The following is a 21,818-nucleotide window of genomic DNA, read 5'->3' on the forward strand; positions in this document are numbered from 1 at the left end:
TTTGCGTCCCTTTTGAGGCTTGACATACTCAAACAAGTTGATTTGAGTGAACTGTCCCTTTAAGTACTTTATTCTACTGCAAACGTGTCTTCTTTAAAAACATACTGTTAAAATGTGCTAAATGCCTTTTAGTTTGACCAGAAACAAACTTTCATCCTGTACTGTGGACGTTACCTACCGCAGGTTAGGTGGCGCTGTAAATCTGATTTAATGTTTTTTTTTTTTTTGCTCTGTTGCTTTAAAGAAAAGAGGGCGGGGCAAAGCAGTGCAGTCTGTTATAACGACGATTTGAGCATGAGCAAATAATACTTTGACACTGTCGCTGAAATACGAATCAACGTTGTTTGTACGTTAATACTTGTGTGTTCTTTAAATCTTTCAGGTGATTATAATTCCTTTCCAGAGGCTAAAAGGATGTGATCACAGCCACTTAATGTAGATAGTGGTCCAATATTGCTTTTATTGTGCAGCTGCGCGACGCGTCACACGCATAAAAGGTGCGGCAGTGCCCGTCAGCGCGAGCCGGTTAACGTTACGCGTTGGGTTTGGCCCTAATCTGGATAAACCCATCAACAACCTCAATGATCTTGTAGATCAGAAGCAGCGTGATGACTAAAACGCCCGATACCCCGGCACCCTGCGCGGTTATGGGTGACGTCCACCACAGCCACCCAGAGGAGCCCATGGAGCAGCTCTCCAGACGCGCTCGTGTTGCTGTTCCTGAGCTGGTTGTAACCTGCGAGTGTGACCAGAGCCCCCGCGGACCCTGCTCAGGCTCACATCAGCCCGACGAGGAGTCCATCTGCTCGGACAGCGGGCTCAGCGGCTCTCCCGCCTCGTCCCTGGCGCTGAGAAAGCTGTCCAACTCTTCCTCCACCGGCCTCTCGCCAGCTTCGTCTTTTGAGGAATGCGAAGAGGATTTAATGGGTTACAGTGACTATAATCAGTCTTCAGGTGAACCGCTCACGGTAAGAATCCGTTTGAACTTTTTTCATTATATATTATATATGTATTAGTACTTATTTCTTTGATGGTCACTGGCCCTCACTGCTATCCCAATAACGTTACACAAAACATTCCATTGTTTGTTACTGACAAAACTGGCAGAGGTGTAAAGTATAGTACTTATCGTTAATTAAGTTACTATGCTTGAGTATTATTTTTACTTTAGAGTTCTGTTTTCTGCTTTACTCTTTACAAGGGGACAAAATACTTTTTACTTCACTACAATTTCATGTAAACTTTAAAGTACAAAGTACATTATGCCATCAGGACTTAAATGTTTCCTCACTGATTAAAAAAAAAAAAAAAAAAAAAAAAAAAAAAAAAATTCTTTATCCAACTGTGACTAACAAAACAATCAATCGTGTCCACATAAGTTTAACATCCTTTTATTTAAACAGCTTCTGGACTTTATTTGAGTGTAAATACTACTGATAGGGCAGTATTTATTTATTTTTTGTAGAATAATTTTTATTTTATATATTTTATTTTATTATTTTTTTTTTATATATTTAGCATTATTTTCCCTCTGTCAGTGAGGGAATAGTGATTTTTGACCGGTTTCTTTACAAAGTTTTTGCTTCAAAAATAAGAAAATCGTATCTGTCTTCTTGTCAAAAGTCAATTTAAAAAGCTAAGAAAGGTGTTTGCCTTTGTACAGTACTTGCAACTAGATACTATACTGTACTTCTCTGCTATCATGATACAACCGCAAACCATGGTAGTACCATGGTACTTTTTTAATTGTAAAATGTTTCCACAAAAAAACAAAAAAACAAAAACATTGTATTACTGTAAGTGATATTTTATTAAACTATAGTTGTCATGGTAACTTTTTAAGTGCAGACGCATTGAATGCCAAGTGTGTACATGGGTGTATGCTGCAGATCAAAATATGCAGTTGTTGAGTAATTATCATGATAACTCATTAACATTATGGGCTTCGGGTCATGAGATCATGGTTGTAAATGGAGGAAAAAGTTCCATGTGCATCACTTTTTTTTTTTTTTTTGGTAAATAAGGACACATGTTTCTTAAGAAGGTATTCGTGTGACGGTAAAGCAGCCACCATCATTATAATCACATGATGACAATAAATCATATGTAAACTAAATGATATGTCAAGTCAACAAAGATTATTCATCATTGCAACCATAAAGGTGTTTGAATATAATCTGCATTGTTCTGTTGTAGGAGCTGCACTGTCTCCAATCATTTTGATGATGATATTGAATGGGATTTGTTTTTATGGATCATGATGGGGGAAAAGTGGCCCATTTAGAAACTCACAATAGTGAGTCAATGCTCTATTGAAACTGAACTTATAAGGTCAACAAATGATGCACCTCCAGCTCTGTTTGGTGGGCCTCTCTTGCTTTGTTCTGGAGAACGTCATTCTCGTCTGACTGGTTTTCCACTAGCCACTAGTGAGTGAGTGTTTGAGCTTGGAGAGCAGAGAGAACTGTACAGGTTAATTGGCTTCATTCGGAAGGCTGATGCTTGGAGGATAGTTACACACGATAGAAAGATTTTCACATTGCCTACAGTCGTTACAGCGGCATCATTTCGAGTAGGATTGCACATAGGTTGTTGGCACATCAGCTCAAAGGGATCTTGTAGACCGTTTTCTGACAACATCAAAACGGCGGAGAGGAAGGAATCAACACACAAAGTCAGTCGGGAAGAGGTGAGGGTGAGCAGCAGAACTAAATGCTTAAGAGTCAATGATGTGACGCACACTTTGTGTCCAGATCTTTTATTTATTAAAAATACGTCAAAAATCATTTCACACACATGCACACTTGAATAATATGATGGGCATGCTTTAAAATTCATTTTATATTCATTCATATATTTTTGGTGATGATGTCAGAGTGATGCAACTGTCCTGGAATCATGATTAAAAAAACTCATTAAAATAATCAAATTATTGAAAAGTTAGCCATAATCCTTTATTTTTTTATTTCTAGTATTTTTTTTGTTAATTATTTTTTTTAATCAAAACTACTACACTGCTTATTAATATCTGAAAACAAATTGTCTGCCACATTAAAATTATGAGTGACCAACATGCAGGAAAAAGAAAAAAACATTAAGAAACTTATTGACACTTTTATGCAAAGGGATTTCAAACTGAGGTCGCAAGGGAGTGCTTAAAAAAAGAACAAAAAAGTGTACAAATAAATAACTTAAATATATATTAAAAATAAATAAAATGTATTCAAATAAATATATCATAAATAGTACATCTAACAGTATTATATAGAAAAAAATACATTATATTATCATTATACATTATACATATTTGGTCCATGGCATCTAAGAAATTAAAAACTTAAAATGTTTTGTTTTTTTTGACAAGCAATGTTACTTTAGGTTTTGAAATGTCATGTGCTGTGAATCCACAAAAACTTAATGGCATTTATAAAATATTAATTCATGATATTTAAAAAAAAAACTTTTTTAAATGTAATCACTGACATTCACTCACATGTATTCAAGTGTTAAAGTAAATATGCTATTCTTGTTGGCACTGTCCACACTGGCTCCTCCATTTTATCTGGCAGTATAACAAGTGCCGTCTGTAAATGTTTTATGAACATCCTTCTAAGATTAGCTATTTCTTAATCACAGCCTCTTGGTATTGCTTGATGACTTTGTTTAGTTCGAGATTGTCGTCAATGATTTGCCACATGGGGAAAAACTCGACCTATGGTTAATGGAGGAGATTGAGTTGCACGTTGGAGTCTGAGGTCGACTGAATGCACTCAGTGCCCCAGAGCGGCTCGCTATAAGAAAAAGAGAACAGAAGGCAAGACGAGAAAAGCCTCTACCGACAAATGACCCTTGTACAGAACCATTGCGTACTGCTCAGTCGAAGTCGTAGGGTGTTTATTGACATGTCAGTCTCATTTATGTTTGTTTCAATCATATCTCTTCATTCAAAGGCTGATCTGTGGAAGAAGTCAAAGAATATGGTGAACTGGTCTCCCAATCCAGTGGCGGTGAAAAAGCGTTCACCTTGGGTACAGGTGGTCGGCCATGCAGGTTTGCTTGTTCATCTGTTTATAAGTGTTTTTTGCCAATGTTATTGTGTGTGTGTGTGTGTATATATATATATATATATATATATAGCCATCTAGCCATCTAAATCAAGAGACTTTAGCCATCAAATTAAATAAATATATACATTGATGGCTAAAGTCTAAATTTAATTTAAGTGATTAATTTCTTGAAATTACATTTGGATCACCTGATAGCTTTTATATATAACTTTCATGTTTGAGCCTTGATTTTTATTATTGTTTTATGGTCATGTGAACTTGCATATACTGTAAAGCTAATGATTTTTTTTATTGCTGTGTTTGGTGATTTCCCTTTTTGTCTGACGTCTGCATGTTTTTGTTTGGTTCCCCAGGAAACTTTCAGATGGGCAGTGATGGAAGGCTGCTGAAGAAGTTCTGCGAGTGCGAGCAGCAGTGTTTTCTGAAGCTCATGAGCGACTCGCTGCAGCCCTTCGTTCCTGGATACTACGGCGTGACTCAGCGTGACGAGCAGGATTACAACCTCATGGACGACCTGCTTGCTGACTTTGACTCTCCCTGCATCATGGACTGCAAAATGGGAAGCCGGTGAGGATGTTGTGCTTTGTAGATTCAGCACTTATATAGTACTTTTTTTCTTGCAGAACTGGTAAATTTGGTGCAAACTGCAGCATATTCTAGAGAATAACCTTCTCTTAAACAGGAAGAGACAATCAGACCAGCATGCAGTGACCAACCAAATTTCTTTAAATGGATGATATATGGGTAGATGATGCCACAATAATGGACTGGCACACAAAAAAAAAAATTTTTCTTGGCTTTACGGATGACTACATGAAAACACCATTAGGAAATTAAGTGACGCACCGAAATTAAGTTTCTTTTTTTCTTTCTTTTTTTTATCGAAACTGAAATTAATGTTTTCATTTAGCCAAAAACTGAATCCGAAAATGAAGTTTGAGTAATTAAATGGATAATTTACCCAAAAATGATTACTCACCTAATGTAGTTCCAAACCTTTCTTTCATCTCTGGAACACAAATGAAGATCTTTGTAATGAAATCTGAGAGCTTTCTGTCCCTCCATAGACAGCTACACAACTACCACTTTGACGCTTCAAAAAGTTCATAAAGAGATTGTAAAACTAATCCATATGAATGGAGCGGTTTAGTCAATTTTCTAACAAGACATGATTAATTAAATATGATGAAAATTTAGAATTTTAATCCTTTATTTACATATAAACCTTGATCAGCGAACATAAACAGAAGCTCAACCGAACCTCTTGCTGAAGCTCAAACGTGCTGCGTATCACACGAGAATGAATCTCATTGGTTCTTGCTGAAGCTCAAACGGGCTGCGTAACACGAGAATGAATCTCATTGGTTCTTGCAGAAGCTCAAACGTGCTGCATAACACACGAGAATGAATCTCATTGGTTCTTGCAGAAGCTCAAACGTGCTGCGTATCACACGAGAATGAATCTCATTGGTTCTTGCAGAAGCTCAAACGTGCTGCATAACACACGAGAATGAATCTCATTGGTTCTTGCAGAAGCTCAAACGTGCTGCATAACACACGAGAATGAATCTCATTGGTTCTTGCAGAAGCTCAAACGTGCTGCATAACACACGAGAATGAATCTCATTGGTTCTTGCGGAAGCTCAAACGTGCTGCGTAACACACGAGAATGAATCTCATTGGTTCTTGCGGAAGCTCAAACGTGCTGCATAACACACGAGAATGAATCTCATTGGTTCTTGCGGAAGCTCAAACGTGCTGCATAACACACGAGAATGAATCTCATTGGTTCTTGCGGAAGCTCAAACGTGCTGCGTAACACACGAGAATGAATCTCATTGGTTCTTGCAGAAGCTCAAACGTGCTGCGTAACACACGAGAATGAATCTCATTGGTTCTTGCGGAAGCTCAAACGTGCTGCGTAACACACGAGAATGAATCTCATTGGTTCTTGCGGAAGCTCAAACGTGCTGCGTATCACACGAGAATGAATCTCATTGGTTCTTGCAGAAGCTCAAACGTGCTGCATAACACACGAGAATGAATCTCATTGGTTCTTGCGGAAGCTCAAACGTGCTGCGTAACACACGAGAATGAATCTCATTGGTTCTTGCGGAAGCTCAAACGTGCTGCGTATCACACGAGAATGAATCTCATTGGTTCTTGCAGAAGCTCAAACGTGCTGCGTAACACACGAGAATGAATCTCATTGGTTCTTGCAGAAGCTCAAACGTGCTGCGAAACACAAGAATGAACCTCATTGGTTCTCACACGTCAAGCGAACATGTTTGAGCTTCCTTTTACCATAACTGATGTGTGAGTTGATGAATGTTTATATGTGAATAAAAGCCTAAATTCAATCCGTTCATCATTTAAATCGATCGTGTCTCTTCAGAAAATTTGGACTAAACCACTCAATTCATATGGATTAGTTTTACGATCTCTTTATGAACTTTTTGAAGTGTCAAAGTGGTAGTTGACTATCAATGGAGGGACAGAAATCTCTTAGATTTAAAAAAAAAAAATCTTAATTTGTGTTCCAAAATCTTACAGGTTTGGAGCGACATGAGGGTAAGTAAATGATGACAGAATTTTAATTTTTGGGTGAACGAACCCTTTAAACACTTTATTCTCCATGCGGTCATGTTCATCATTTTTGGTCACTGTGAAGTGCGTCCACACTGCTGACATGTTTAGCTTATCCACATTGTGTTCATGAAATAAATACTGACACAGTCAAAATGCATCATCGGAAAAGCACTAATTAAACGTCACTATTCCGGAAAATTATGTTGGCTCTCCAAAACGGTTTTGTCCAAAATCGGAAATGCATGTTTTCTGCTGTTTCTGCTAAAGATCACTAGAAATTAAGATTTTTAAAAAAACTTAAATTAGTAACAAGTACCAATTATTAAACAAATAGAAAACAAAGTGGGATCTACAGTTTTGCTTTTGGGTATCTAGTTACACAACTCTCAATATTTTTCAATATGATATGATATGATGCCACAGACCCCAGCAAAATCTGGCAATTTCAACAATAAAGCTTCCTCATAAGCATGATTTATTGGTGTCAGTTACTGGCTAATATTAGAGATTTGTTAACTTATCAGTATTTGTTGATTATTGTATACTCAATTGTTCATGCTCTTTTCCTATAAAGGCTCTTTTCCTATAAATTGTTCATGCTCTTTTTCTATAAAGTCTGCATGAACTGAAAATTTACACTATCCGTTTTTCAAATGCATGTTAGATGTAACTCCTAACTGTACCTTCTAGTGAAAATAAGACTTCTCCAATCATTTAGTCCTCTTAAACCTGCCTTTTCAAGCTCACGTTCATCTGCTCCACTTTTGAGTGCCACGGCCACATCGCAAAATCTAATCGACAACTCATGGATGGAACCAAATCCCCACTCTCTGATAATCTGTTACACTCAGATGTACATAATTACACTGTTAAATGAAATCTTTAACAAACAATAATATTGTTTTATATTATGTTGTGATGTCTAAATACAAAGGAATTAGTATTGGATATTTATAAGGGGCCGTGTATTGTTTATCAGCCACAACATGAGAATAATTAGCAGCTTATCGATATCAGACAGAATTGTATCAGTGTATCTCCACTCATCTCAAGTGCTTTTAACATCAACCCTGGTATCTTTTTAAACACTATTTCCTGGCAAACTGATCAATTTGTGCACCTGACTCTGTATTTGTTTTACTGTCAGGATTTTTCACAAGTGCTTCCCACTTACACTGACTATTATATAGGGACTTGTTCATGGGTGTGCCAGCTGAAGCCAAGACTACAACACAGTAGACAGTGGTGTCCAAACAATAAAGGAGGAAATATGATCACTGGTGGTCAGCATCTCTGAGAACTGGCATAATCCTGTTAGGCCAGTTCTCAAATACAAATGACAGTGTTTCCATACTAAATAATTATTCCTGTGCTGATGTTGACTGGTATACACGCTTTTAGGACTTACCTGGAGGAAGAGTTGGAGAAGGCCCGGGAGTGTCCTCAGCCTCGCAAAGACATGTATGAAAAAATGATAGCAGTGGACCCGAACGCCCCCACTGCGGATGAGCGGGCCAGGCAAGCAGTACTCAAAACCAGATACATGCAGTGGAGAGAAACCCTCAGCTCAACGGCTACGCTGGGCTTTCGCATAGAGGGCATCAAGGTAGATGTGATTCAGGACCCCTCTGAATTTATGTTTGGAAATGCTTAGTTTTTTCTTGTGATGGCTTAGTTTTGTTTTGGTCTTCAGTATATTGTCTTGATCTGTCTTCAGAAATCGGATGGCACTTGTAACACTAACTTCAAGAGAACAAAGTACAAAGATGAGGTGATCCAAACGCTGGAGGACTTTGTGGACAACAACATGCTAATTTTGGTATGAATTTGTCAATTTGTGTGCGATTATATCAAATATTTACAATATATATTCAACATTATGTATCAATTCATCATTATCTGTCAATAATGTATCTTTAATGTTTCTTTCTCATTTTCTGATTTTTACATTTGCAATCTAATGATCACTTAAAGTTAATTTATTAGAACACTAATATTTTAATAAAATTGTTAAATGTATTCTTTTCATACTGTACGCATGTACACTATTTATAAACACATATATCAGTATATTAATTTGAAATGTATTGAATAAAATGCACAGATTTTTGTCATGTTAACACTATTTTGGTAAAAATATAAGCAGGTAAATGTTAATTATTGTAGTATTTTATTGTATTTTACTTCTTGCTTTTAAACATTTCAAATCTAGTTTTTATTAATAATTGCTGTATGGTTAAAATAATGGTTCCTCTGTCTGTGCGTCTTTTAACCATTAATCCATTTGAAAAAACTATTATGAAACAAGTTCATTGTTAGGCTCTTCTGTTCACAGAGAAGCTACCTACAACGGTTGAAGGAATTACGAGGCGTGCTGGAAAAATCTGATTTCTTCAAAGCACATGAGGTGAGATGCATCTTCATTTGGTTCTTCTTCTACTCTGCTGATGTAAAATACAGGCTCTAATACTGACGGTCTTGCTGTGTTTGCCTGTAGGTGGTGGGCAGCTCCTTGTTATTTGTCCATGACCTCACTGGCAAGGCTGGAATCTGGATGATAGACTTTGGAAAGACTGTGCCCTTGCCGCCCCCTCTCACCCTGGACCATCGCAGCCCGTGGGTGGAGGGCAACAGAGAGGACGGGTACCTCTGGGGCCTGGACAATTTTATTGACATTCTGATCAACATACTTCCAGAGAAATGAAGGGCATTGTGGATCTTCAGAATTGTCATTTTCTGCACAGACAGTCTAATTCCACTCTGTTTTTCTACGTGGAGAATTGGTGAAGGTTGGAGAGAATGAAACGATGGAATGGACTGACTGGCCTCAACATTTAATACATGTCCTACTGATGAACATCTAAGCCTGTGAATTTACCTGCTGATGTTGTACGCCCCTCGCTATTTAGTCGTTTTCACTACTTTGGAACCGCTGTATGTATTTTGACACTGTAAATAGAGTTTATTTAAGCAGTTTGCCCTGACGGGTTGGGGAGTAAAAGATTAGCTTAGTTTTAGGAACATTAACCTTGCAGATGAAAATCATTACAGTAATGTTGTTTTCACAGGTGTGTGAAGATCCATAAAACAGGAGTGCTTTTGATTACTAATCAACCACCATAGTCAGTTGCCAGATATTTTCCCTTCGTTTTATTTTATATTTGTGACCAAATGGCTCTATTTTGGGTTGGGGATGAACTGAATTTAAGTGCACACTACTAACAGTCCGATAAACTGAAGCTAAATCGAATTGCAGAACAACAAAGACCTCTTAAGCATTGTTGCATAGCTCCCAAAGTAATGAAAACGTGGAAAAATTGTTTTGTATTTCTTTGTCTTGATCAAGCACCATTTTAATTCACATCAAGCACGGTGAGTTAAGCTAATGTTATGCCTCACATTCCTATGTTGTGTGTTATTTGCATGCACAAATGAGCTGCAAAAGGGGAATACAGTATGTCATTCTTTAAGCAGCTAAATTGCCCATGTTAATATATCAAATAGATGTTTGAGAAGCCAATTCGACTTGAGAATGGTGTCTGGGATATTTGAGCCAGTAATCCTTATGCACAAATTCACTGTTTGCACTGTTAATTTGATCTCTTGTTATTGAGATTTTGTACTGTATAATAAGTACATAACTTGTGGTCATTATGTTGGGAGCTTTGTTAACTTGGCTGTATCGGTTTTGCAGTTCTGTTTTCTGGGTTGCTGAAACTACAATTGCTAACTACAGAATCTTTTCTTTTTTTTTTTCATGCCAGGTAATTTTGTAAAAGTTTTTGAATGTCAGCACAATAAACATGAACATGATTTGATTGTTTGTTTTTTTCCTCATCTTTTAAAACCATACAAAAGCTTTGATCAGATGACTCGTATTGGTGCGCCTATGCACACACGCACACTCACACACACAATCATACATTTTAGTTCGAAATTTTTTTATGTTGTTTGTCTGGTTATTTTATCTATTAAAGTTTATTACCTTTTATAGATGTTTGACTCCACAGTGAAATGATCCAATGGACTCCCAGCCCTCCACAAATTGACAAGTTTATGCTTTGTTTTAGAGACTATTCCTATTCTAAGAATGTTAAGTGCCACCCTTTCAAATAGATGTTTACCTTGGCTGTTGTAGGTAGAGGACTTTTGGCAATCTTGGAGCAGAAACCATAGATGCAGGTGAATTACTCTTAACTAGAGATGCAGCACAGCTTTACCCTCATGCTTTCTGGGTCTGCAGCAGCAATTATGCAATCCATAGAGTGCATCCGGAAAGTATTCACAGCACTACACTTTTTCCACATTTTGTTATGTTACAGCCTTATTCCAAAATGGATTAAATTAGTTATTTTCCTCAAATTTCTACAAACAATACCCCATAATGAAAATGTGAAAGAAGTTTGTTTGAAATCTTTGCAATTTTTATTATTTTTTTTTAAATGAAAAAAAAAAAAAATCACATGAACTTTGCTAAAGCACCTTTGGCACCAGTTACAGCCTCAAGTCTTTTTGAGTATGATGCTACAAGTTTGGCACACCTATATTTGGGCAGTTTCTCCCATTCTTCTTTGCAGAACCTCTCAAGCTCCATCAGGTTGGATGGGGAGCGTCGATGCACAGCCATTTTCAGATCTCTCCAGAGATGTTCAATCGGGTTCAAGTCTGGGCACTGGCTGGGCCCACTCAAGGACATTCACATAGTTGTCCTGTAGCCACTCCTTTGTTATCTTGGCTCTGTGCTTAGGGTCATTGTCCCTTTGGAAGATGAACCGTCGCCACAGTCTGAGTTCCAGAGCGCTCTCTGGAGCAGGTTTTCCTCAAGGATGTTTCTGTACATTGCTGCGTTCATCTTTCCCTCGATCCTGACTAGTCTCCCAGTTCCTGCCTTTGAAAAACATCCCCACAGCATGATCCTGCCACCACCATGCCTCACTGTCGGGATGGTATTATTGACCAGGTAATGAGCAGTGCCTGGTTTCCTCCAGACATGATGCTTGCCATTCAGGCCAAAGACTTTCATCAGACCAGAGAATTTTGTTTCTCATGGTCTGAGAGTCCTTCATGTGCCTTTTACTGAGGATTGACTTCCTTCTGGCCACTCGACTATACAGGCCTGATTGGTGGAGTGCTGCAGAGATGGTTGTTCTTCTGGAAGGTTCTCCTCTCTCCACAGAGAAACGCTGGAGCTCTGTCAGAGTGACCATCGGATTCTTGGTCACCTCTCTGACTATGGCCCTTCTCCCACAATCACTCAGTTTGGCTGGGCGGCCAGCTCTAGGAATAGTCCTGGTGGTTCCAAACTTCTTCCATTTACGGATGGAGGCCACCCTTCCGCAGATATGTGCCTCGATACAATCCTGTCTCGGAGGTCTACAGACAATTCCTTGACTCGTGTCATGACAAAGGCTGTGAATACTTATGTACATGTGATTCTTTTTTTTCTGTTTTTTTATTTTTAATAAATTTGCAAAGATCTCAAACAAACTTCTTTCACGTTGTCATTATGGGGGTATTGTTTGTATAATTGAGGAAAATAATTAATTTAATCCATTTTGGAATAAGGCTGTCATATAACAAAATGTGGAAAAAAAGTGAAGCGTTGTGAATACTTTCCGGATGCACTGTACATGTACAGGCTACAAAGGTAACTACATGAGTTATTACGGTGAATGTGATTTCATCAAGTACAACATTCTCCTGGATCAACATTGCAACCAACCAATCAGATTTGATGGGCAAGTTTACAGTTTGTTAAGTTTACTCTCAAGCTTAGGCTTGTTTTCATAACTAAATTTAGTGGCCGTTCACAACAGCTTTTTCAACAAATTCTTTTTAAATCGCTTTGGCCGTTTATTTACACAACGGCGTTTTGGGGGCCTGAAAACGCAAGCTTTTGAAAACGATACCATTATCGTGCCTATATAAACATCAAAAATGCAAAGTTGTGAAACCGTTGACGTCATGTGCATACATATTACATGTTCAGTCTATGTTATGAACTGCTCTAAGACAAGAAGGTTGAGATCCAAATGCAACTTTGGACTCGCGGCGGCCATCACGGGACGAGACTCTGGAAAGACGGCGGCCATATTTGGCCAAGGATTCACGTGTTGGAGCCAATGTGGGTACTGCCCACACACTCAAAAATCACTGTGGCAAATATGATGAGTGCTGTCTTTTCCAGAAATGACTCAGGCTCAGCAGACATGACGTGAAGAAGCTCAGGCTTGGCAGGCATGACGTGAAGAGGCAGACCTGGGCATGCTGGTGACTGTGGTGGGCCAAGCTCCTTGGCCAATGGATCTTGGAGGGTGATGCCCCTCCCCAAAAAACACTTAGGGGACATGTCCTCCTCAACCTCCCCAACAGTGAAGGAGGAACCACACAAAAGCAGGGCATAATCCAAAAAGTCACTGAACGACCCTCGAGGAGCATTGTGGATTAACTTGTCCTGGAGCAGATGGTTAAGCCCATAACAGAAAAAGTAGATGAGAGCACAATCTGGCAGTTCAGAAACATTTGCAATGTCCAGGAAAATATGAATGTGCTCTTCGAGGGTGCGGTTACCTTGGCGCATGCGGACTAAATCAACTGCTGGATCCATATTGGCAAAGTCTTCTATTACGAGCTGCTCTGAGACAAAAAGGTTGAGATCCAAATGTAGCTTTTAATAATGGGGCAATCCAGACACAGAATCCAATGTACAGGCAACAGGTCAAAACACAGGTAGGCAGTACAAACAAACAAATCACAAGGTTGGGAAAAAGGCAAACGGGTAATTCCAAGGCAGAGAGTCCAAAAACCGAAATACATGGAACCAGCGAAATGCTCAGAAATGCAGCACAACAACATACAAGACTTCGCAGGGAATGAATGAGTGTACATGGTTTAAATAGGATGAGACTGACAAGGTAATGAGACACAGGTGGATGCAATCAGGGATGAGTCCGGGCAGTGAGTTATGGGAAATGTAGTTTGTGAGGGAATGACAATTAGTCTGATGTGGAGTGCCCTCTGGTGGCTCTCAAGGGCATTCCACCTGGTGACCGTAACACTATAACTACTTGCCACTGGCATGAATGTTTTTATTCATTTTCGTGGATCCATGTGAACTGGGGTCATTTTGACAACATTGTCGTCTGTACGCGAAAAACGCGAAGGAAAAACTTTTCAGTTTTTAGTATACATCGTTGTAGTGTAAATGTACCCTTAATACGCGTGTCTAAATTGGCAAAATCATGGGTGACTGTAACTACTAAATTTTGTTTTTAAAAAAATATGCAAATGTTCATGGCAATTGTATTATTGAATCATCTATTATTAATGTAAATAGGATAAAATGTTTATTAGAAAATAAAAAGACACTTAACAAATACAGTGGGCCTCAAAAGTCTAGTAGTGAAATACTGCTATTTAGATTTTTTTATTTTTTATTGTTGTATTTTGTAAATTGTACATTTTGTTTATTTAGATACATGTGTTCAGTAGGATTTATATATGCTGGAAGCCGCATACTGAATGTTAATCTTTTTTTCTTAATTTATTGCAGTGCACACAGCAGCATCATGTTGCCTGGAGCAAACAAGCACAGTGCTAACAACAGCCAACAGACCAGGCAACACAATCCCATCCTCTGTTCCATTCAGCTGCTGAAGAGCCCACACAGATCTTTCCCTGCTTTCTCCGCTAGCTCAGTTGAATTGGAGCGGTCTGTACCATCATTTGGCCCTCCCAATCTATAAAAACATTTCAGATGACTTCAGGAAGGGTGTCTTAAATGAAAAGTATTATGTTTGGACATCATCTTGGCTGCTGCATATATCTTGGTTTCATTTATAAGGATATTGAGGAAAAACTTGGAATCCAGGAAGATGGCTGCATTGTTCTGGGACTTGGATTGCGCTACAACTCCTCCACAGACACCACCTCTACACTTCAGTTCTGAGTTCAGGCATACCAGTCTTGTGAGGTGAGTAATCTTTTACCATATTTGATAATCATTACAATTTGACCTGGTGAAAATTACCTCATCTTTTTCAGTTCCTATGATCGTTCACCCATGCAAAACAGCTTAGATTGGCCTTCAAGTGAGCAAGTGGAGTTCACAAGATTAAACCGCTCCAGAACTAAAGACAATACAGGTCTGATAGCAGGTTCTGAGTGCTTTTATTGGTGATAAAATTAAGTCAGTATTTCATTTCACTTAGGGCAACTTGCCTCTGCAATTTCATCATATATTTCAGAAGGAGAATGGCATATGGTATCAGCCACTCGCTCATTGCTTGGTAGGGAAAGAGGCCAGAGGGATTGTCTGCAGGATCAGCAGAAAGCCACTTACAACAGCTTGCCAAGAGTGAGTTTGAAATCTATGTTTTATGTGATATGATGTTTTTTGTTATGTTATGTTGTTATATGTTATGTTATATTTAAAAAAAAAAAAAAAAACATATAACAAAAAACAATATAACAAATAACGTAACATATAACAAATGTTATGTTTTTTGTTATGTTTTTATGTGTTTTATGTTGTTTTTTAAATTATGTTATGTTTTATTTTATGTTATATATTATGTTTTTATTTTGTTATATTATGTTTTTTTGTTTTATGTTGTTTTTTGTTATATATGTTCTTTGTTTTATGTTATGTTTTTGTTTTATGTTATATGTACTTATGTTGTGTTATGTTATGTTTTTGTTATATGTTATGTTACGTTTTTGTTGTTACGTTTTTTGTTATGTGTTATGTTATGTGATGTTTTATGTTATATGTTATGTTTTTTGTTATGTTATGTCATATGTTTTGGAATGAAGTAAAAATTCCCATAAAATTAAAATGTTATAAAGTAAACAGGGCCTACTTAAAAAAATGTGTGAGTGAAATTACTTTATTACTGTTTACGATTACTTTTGAATCTTGACAATCAAAGGATACAGCACTTGAAAGATAAGTAACAAATCAGCTTATTTGGGCCATTTTCTTAATGACAATTTATCATTAACCAATATTTTTTTTGTTTCGTAGGCACATTTTCTCCAGCCAAATAGAGAATCAAGTGCTTTTTCACCCTATGCTAATGACTTCTGGTTGAATGGTAAAGATGCCAAGAACAATGCTGAGCCCCTCAGAAACAGTCGTAGGCAGCACCCGCTGACACAGCCGGGCTTCTACAGCCCAAAAATCCAACGATCAAAGCACTGGGAAGCTGCACAATCCACAAAAAAGTCTTTAAAAGGATCTTCTTCCACAAACAACTTGAAGGAGTTCTGTGCTCTCTCGTTGCCTCTTCCATGCTCCAAAACTTCTGTTCTCAAACCCAGGTGAGATCCATAAATCTTGTCAAAATAAATGATTATATAATGTCTTATACAATTCCTGATGCAAGGGCAAGATTAAACCAGTATGAATTCCTATGATGGCTCACAATGGGTTTTTAATCCAGGACACAACTATTGATTCAATACCGGTACTTGTAATATTCTTGCGCCTCCGAACCCCTCCTTCCCAGCTTCCACCCATGAGATCCCACGGGGGAGGGGTGGGACAGTCAGTAAAAAGTGGGACATTCCCACCACATTGTATAGAGTTGTTCCCTGACCCTAAATTCAGTCTACACCTTCCAGTCACCATCTGTCACTAGAGTTCTGAGTCTGATTTTCTGTATTGCTGTAAATGAACAATGTCACAGAGAAAAAAAGGACATTCGAAATAGAATGAAATCACTTTTACATTTTTAAAATGGCTCTGTCTTTATGCTTGCAGTCTTTTTGCAATGCATGCACCGCTTACCTCGTTCTTTGTTTTTATGTTTCTACAATGTGTGTGTGTCTGTGGTCTTTTTGTTTTATTTTTGCCAGCCCTTTGTTTTCCAAACCGCAAGAGGTTAAAACTTCCGTGGTGAAAAAGCCTCCTTTGATGAGAGCTGTGGTTTCTCAATCTTCACCAACCTCAAATCAACCCGGCAAAGAGCACTTCAGTCAACTCCAGCCAAGAGAGGACCATCTCATCAAGAACCAGGACTGCATTTTGTTCAATCTGCAGAAACCCAATATAAAACCTCCCAGAAATGACCAACTTGCGTGGAGGCAGAGCCAGAATTCATTCACTGAGGATACTTCTACCAAGAATTATTATTCTATTAACACACAACATCTCTTCCCTGGACGACAGTCTAGAGCAGACCAGTCAGCGACGTTTTGTCCAAAACTGGAAAAGGCAAGTCATGAGGGTGTTGACACTGGCATTAAACCATCTCAAGGTGACCCTGACCGGTCAAGTCAACTTCAAGCCAGCCAGACTCAACCTGACTGCAGCCCAAAACAAAAGAAGATACAGTACGAGTACGCACTGCATAGAGAAACCGGTGGTGTCAGAAACGATGACCACAACCATATAAAACGGTAAGCAGATATCTTTATGGGATATACTTAATATTTTTTAATGTACCATAATCATAACAATAGCTTATAGTATTGTATAGTAGTGTAGCTATTATTACGCTTTACAATAAGGTTTATTTTGTCAGCATATGTTATTACACAGCTCTCTGAAATACTTCATTTTAATTGGTCAGATATTTCCTAATATCCATGTCGTCTGTGACAACCAGAGGTGGACAGTAACGAATTACATTTACTTAAATTCACTTTTTGAGGATCTGTACTTTACTTGAGTATTATTTTATCTGGAAACGTATGACTTTAACTTCACTAAATTTGAAAGACAAATATCATACTTTTCACTCCAATACATTTCTACTAAGGTCCTCCAAAGTCGTTATATGTAACAGCTTTGAAAGTCAGTGGAGGATTACAAAAGGTAAGAAGACAGTTCCTCTGCACAGTGCTATGCCATGGCCATACTTAAAAAGTATGTTTCAGTTTTTTGAAAAGATTAAAGATTCATTTTGTTTAAAATGTCTGCTTTGCTTGCCTAAAACGAACCAAATCACAGTCTTCTAAGTATTTAAATCAGTTCATGTTAGTTGTACGCTAGCATGTAAGATGGAGCATCACTGACTATACAAAAATGCAACAATAATAAAACAATGCGTTGACAGCATCTGTGTGAGAGAGACATTATTAATTTTTTGCATTTTTGGAGCTCTCTGGTGTGCTGACTTCTCATCAAACATCCATGGAGGCCCCAATAAATATATGATGAAAATAAATCTAAAAATAAAAATAAAAATGTACAACATTAAACTGACATAATACTTTTATATGTATTTATTTGTGTGACAACAAAGTACCAGAGGTACATATCAGCTTTGTGAGGAGGGCCTTCAAATATTGTATTTTAGTCAAAAAGTTTGAGAATCACTGGTCGAGAGGCAAAATTTTTTAAAAGTTACACTTATTTTAACTTGAGTGCTGCTTTTTTTAGAACAATGTATCATGTGTGAGACTGCAAAATATGCAAACGCAATAGTCAAAGACGTCCACATAGCGCGTGTTTAGAAAAAAACTAAGAAAATGCAGTGTGGTGGAATGCAAAAACACATTCTGTGTGAATAGCCCCTTATTCCTCTTTTTTAGACGTTGTACGGATAATAAAATAATAAAATAATTTCAACTCAGATCAATATTTAATGTCCAAGGTGTGCATTATCTCTTAATTAATTAATGCTGTAAAAAAATGTATTGTACCTAATTCTTTGACTAATGATAAACCTTATTGTAAAGTGTTGCCCACAAAACAAAAAGAATCAGTAATTTGTGATTTTATTAGCAGTTGGCTTAACATATATTTCTCAGTCAGGTGGATGTGAACTCAAAGAATGTGTTTGGTAAGCCTCGAGTGATCGCGTCACTGCGAGCAGCATGTTCCCCGCGACCCGTTCGCAAGAGCACAGTGGTGGAGGACTTGAAAAAACTCATTGTGATGGATGACACAGAGGACGGCGCTCAGGGTCATTCAGTACGTGATGTATTCGGCTCACATTCAGTAGCATGACCCTAAACAACCTGACAGCCTATAGGACAATAATGTGGAAAAAGCAGGTATTGTTCTGCTGAGCATTGGCATGTGAGCAGTGTTGTAATGTTGCAATGTGTTTTCTGTCTCTTTCTAGTCATCACCTCAACAAAATGAGGCAGGGCTTTGCAGAAGTTTATGCGCCAGTCCGTCGCTATTCGGTCCTGCTCTGCGATCATACCCAGAGACTCCAACGCTCACACCTGTCCATTTCCACCTGCAAACACGTCAAACAGGCAAGATTAAAATAATATTTATTGTACTGTTGCGGTTTATCAATTGCTCTTCAACTAGTATTACCTTGTCTTGAAGAGATCTTTGGAGGATCTTTATGGTACAATAGCACTCACTGGTTGTTTTGTCCTAGAATGTGGGGAATTGCCTGAGCAGACTGAATCTGACTTTTGGGACAGAGACCAACATCCTGATCCTCAACTCATGCCCCTGCCAAGCACAGCCTATGATCTTGACTGGAACAGTCTAGTTCAAGCAGCCCATGAGTATGAGAGTAAGTATCAAAAATGAATATGTTGAGTTAAGATTGTTCAACATACAGTGGTCCCAAACGTTTTTGACACTTATAAATGTAAAAAAAAATTCCATTGCATTAGATATAAAATATCAAATCATTTGTCATGTGCAAACAAATAATGCTAAAGCTTTTCTCAGTATAATGAAGTGGATGTGTGAAGTAAGTTTCCTTCAAGTGATATTTATATTAATTTGTGATATTACTTCAGTACAACAGTTCAGTAAACAAAAAGTCAAATACGGAGTATTGTGACGTATATCCGCATGAAACGGCTTCTCGAACAAGAGAAAATAGGGCGAGACTTGATTTTATCCATCTGTAATTGATTAGATGGTTCCCAGACAGCAATATAGTATCGCCCAGATCCAGTCCACATCTGGTATGAGTGGAATCCACATGTACCAGATGCGGCCCGGATCTGGGCCGACACTGTTGCTGTCTGGGTTGGATCGTTGTGGTTTGCTAAAGAGTGCAACAGTGCCCGTTTCAGCGGAGCTGGTTCCCCAATTTTTTTTTTTTCATTCAGTTTTCCCATAAGGATTTTAAAATAGTCTTTGTTAAAGAGTCATAAGTTATGAACCAAGCCTATCAGCTACGAGGTGAATCACAACACTACAAACTTAGATTTGAAGCAAAAAAGTTTTTGAAAATCCGACAAAAAGACAAAGGTACAAGACTGTGTACTTGACGGTTTTAGTGCAAAAAAACTACAATCCCACGAAGCACTGTGAACAGCATAATCGAATTAAAAACGATGGAGAAATATAAAACTAATCATTTACAAGATTATTGCAAAATATCCATATATATATATATATACAAAATTTAAGTATTTTGAGCATTTCATGGGAGTGGGCGGAGCTAAAGAGCTATTTTGGAGCATGTTGCTTTTTTCCACTCTCTGGTTGGTGTAATTTTCTGCACAGTGTCATGGGTAATGTAGTTTTTCCACTAGGAATTCTGTTAATATAAGATGTAATAATGTGGGCTGACAGCTTCAGCAGAAGCAAATACAATGGATTAACAACCTCAACCTCAACAAAAAGGTTTGTAAGTTATCATTCAAAATCAATTTCCTTATGGAGAAAATTAATTTTGTTAGAATGAGTTTTTACTTCTGGAACCCGACTGTTGCTGTGATCTCATGTGAGTGACATTTTGTCCTGCGCCAGTGGAGAAGAGATAAAGATGCTTAAAGGTTACGAAGCCACATGAATTATTATTTTTATAATATATTATAATTATTTTAATTCCATGGTGACTCATAATTTTCATAATTTGTTTAATGCAATGACATACTATTATTAGTAGTAGTATTAGCATTAAAATGAATGACTCCATGTTTATGATATTTTTACAGCACAAAGGATGGCAAGCCTATTGTCAGAAATGAGTCCTGTATCAAGCAGGCCAGATACACCATCCAATGAAACCTACAAGATCCACCATTCCAGTGCTTATTGCAGTGGAGAAGATATGGAGTGAGTGGAGCATATTTTCTAATCTTAATTTTAAAACCAGTAAACAGCTATTGAGGGTAAGTTCTTTCTTTGAATAATACACTGCATGAGTATTAATGGACTTGCATGGTTATTTTTAGCAGTGACGTATTCATTGACTTCCCCGACCAACTCTCTCACCTGGAAGGGATGCTTAGGCGACTGAGTACCGACCTGCTGAAGGTGAGGCTTATTTAGCGGTTAATAAATGAGAAAGATGTGAAATATGTGCTCTCATAGAGGACAAACTGGTTCATTAGCACGATGTGTTCCTCTGTCCTCTGATTCAGGAGAAGAGAGACAAGGTGGGACTACTGGCAGAAGTGTTGAAGCTTCGTATTAGCAACCAGCATCTGAGAGAAGAGTCCTTCAGTGCAGTTGCACAATTACACAAAATCAGCAACATTTTAAACACACCACCTGAAGGGGAGGAGTAATTCAGGGTTGGAAGCAAAGACTACAAATCTGGATATAGGCAGACTTTTTTTTCTTATTGATTTGGGAGATAAAATCTGCAGAATGGATTTAAAATGCATTAAATGGAGCCACTGGTAACTCAGGGTTTCTGCAGGTTTCATGAATGTAAATTTGAAAATACAACTTCAGACAGATATCCATTACTTTTTTAATCATTTTACAAAAAAAGGTAGTTTGAATACCTGATTTCAACCAATATGGACATAGTATTTACTGTATCTTCTCATCACACTGCCAAAAAGTGGTGTTCTTCCTTAGTATATTTGTCTTGATTTCCAGTGCAATTGTCTAAAGATTCTTAAATCATGATGCATTAACTAGAGATAGAAAATGACGGAATATGAAGTCTTATTTTCTGTAAAATTGATCAAATGAAGTGAGTTTTGCTTAAAACAAGAACAAATATCTGCCAACGGGTTTAAAAAACACAACTTAATTCAAAGGGAAACTCATTGATAGATATTTGTTCTAAACACACAATTTCAATTAAATTTTTTCAAGACTTTTAAGACATTTTACATTTGCATCTCAAGTAAATGTATCAAAGATGTTTCAATATTTGTATTGGAAAACAGGACAAAAATGGAAGATATAATCATTTTTGCAATGCATGCAACATTTAATGCCATAACTTAACACTGTAAAAAATTATTGCTGTGATTATTTATCACAACTTA

General features: G+C 37.6%; 2 protein-coding genes across 3 annotated transcripts; both read left to right on the plus strand.

The window, feature by feature from the left end:
• Positions 1-264: 264 nt before the first annotated feature.
• On the plus strand, positions 265-10,479 carry itpkca (inositol-trisphosphate 3-kinase Ca). Its single transcript, XM_079846967.1, has 7 exons — positions 265-968; positions 3,951-4,050; positions 4,421-4,634; positions 8,058-8,262; positions 8,374-8,475; positions 8,992-9,063; positions 9,154-10,479. Exons 1-7 carry the CDS (start codon positions 609-611, stop codon positions 9,358-9,360), a joined length of 1,260 nt encoding a protein of 419 aa, XP_079703093.1. The 5' UTR covers positions 265-608; the 3' UTR covers positions 9,361-10,479.
• A 3,850-nt stretch (positions 10,480-14,329) lies between these two features.
• On the plus strand, positions 14,330-21,647 carry LOC307144287 (uncharacterized protein). 2 transcript variants are annotated; one of them, XM_079846546.1, is made up of 11 exons: positions 14,330-14,628; positions 14,700-14,800; positions 14,903-15,012; positions 15,682-15,977; positions 16,515-17,057; positions 18,414-18,576; positions 18,731-18,869; positions 19,001-19,141; positions 20,526-20,646; positions 20,766-20,847; positions 20,955-21,647. In XM_079846546.1, exons 1-11 carry the CDS (start codon positions 14,531-14,533, stop codon positions 21,099-21,101), a joined length of 1,941 nt encoding a protein of 646 aa, XP_079702672.1. In that variant the 5' UTR covers positions 14,330-14,530; the 3' UTR covers positions 21,102-21,647. The 2 variants fall into 2 exon arrangements, with proteins under 2 accessions (XP_079702672.1, XP_079702673.1); XM_079846547.1 differs by having other exon boundaries at positions 20,769-20,847.
• Positions 21,648-21,818: the final 171 nt, after the last annotated feature.

This window comes from Squalius cephalus, assembly GCF_949319135.1.
Source record: "Squalius cephalus genome assembly, chromosome: 17".
Taxonomy (NCBI): domain Eukaryota; kingdom Metazoa; phylum Chordata; class Actinopteri; order Cypriniformes; family Leuciscidae; genus Squalius; species Squalius cephalus.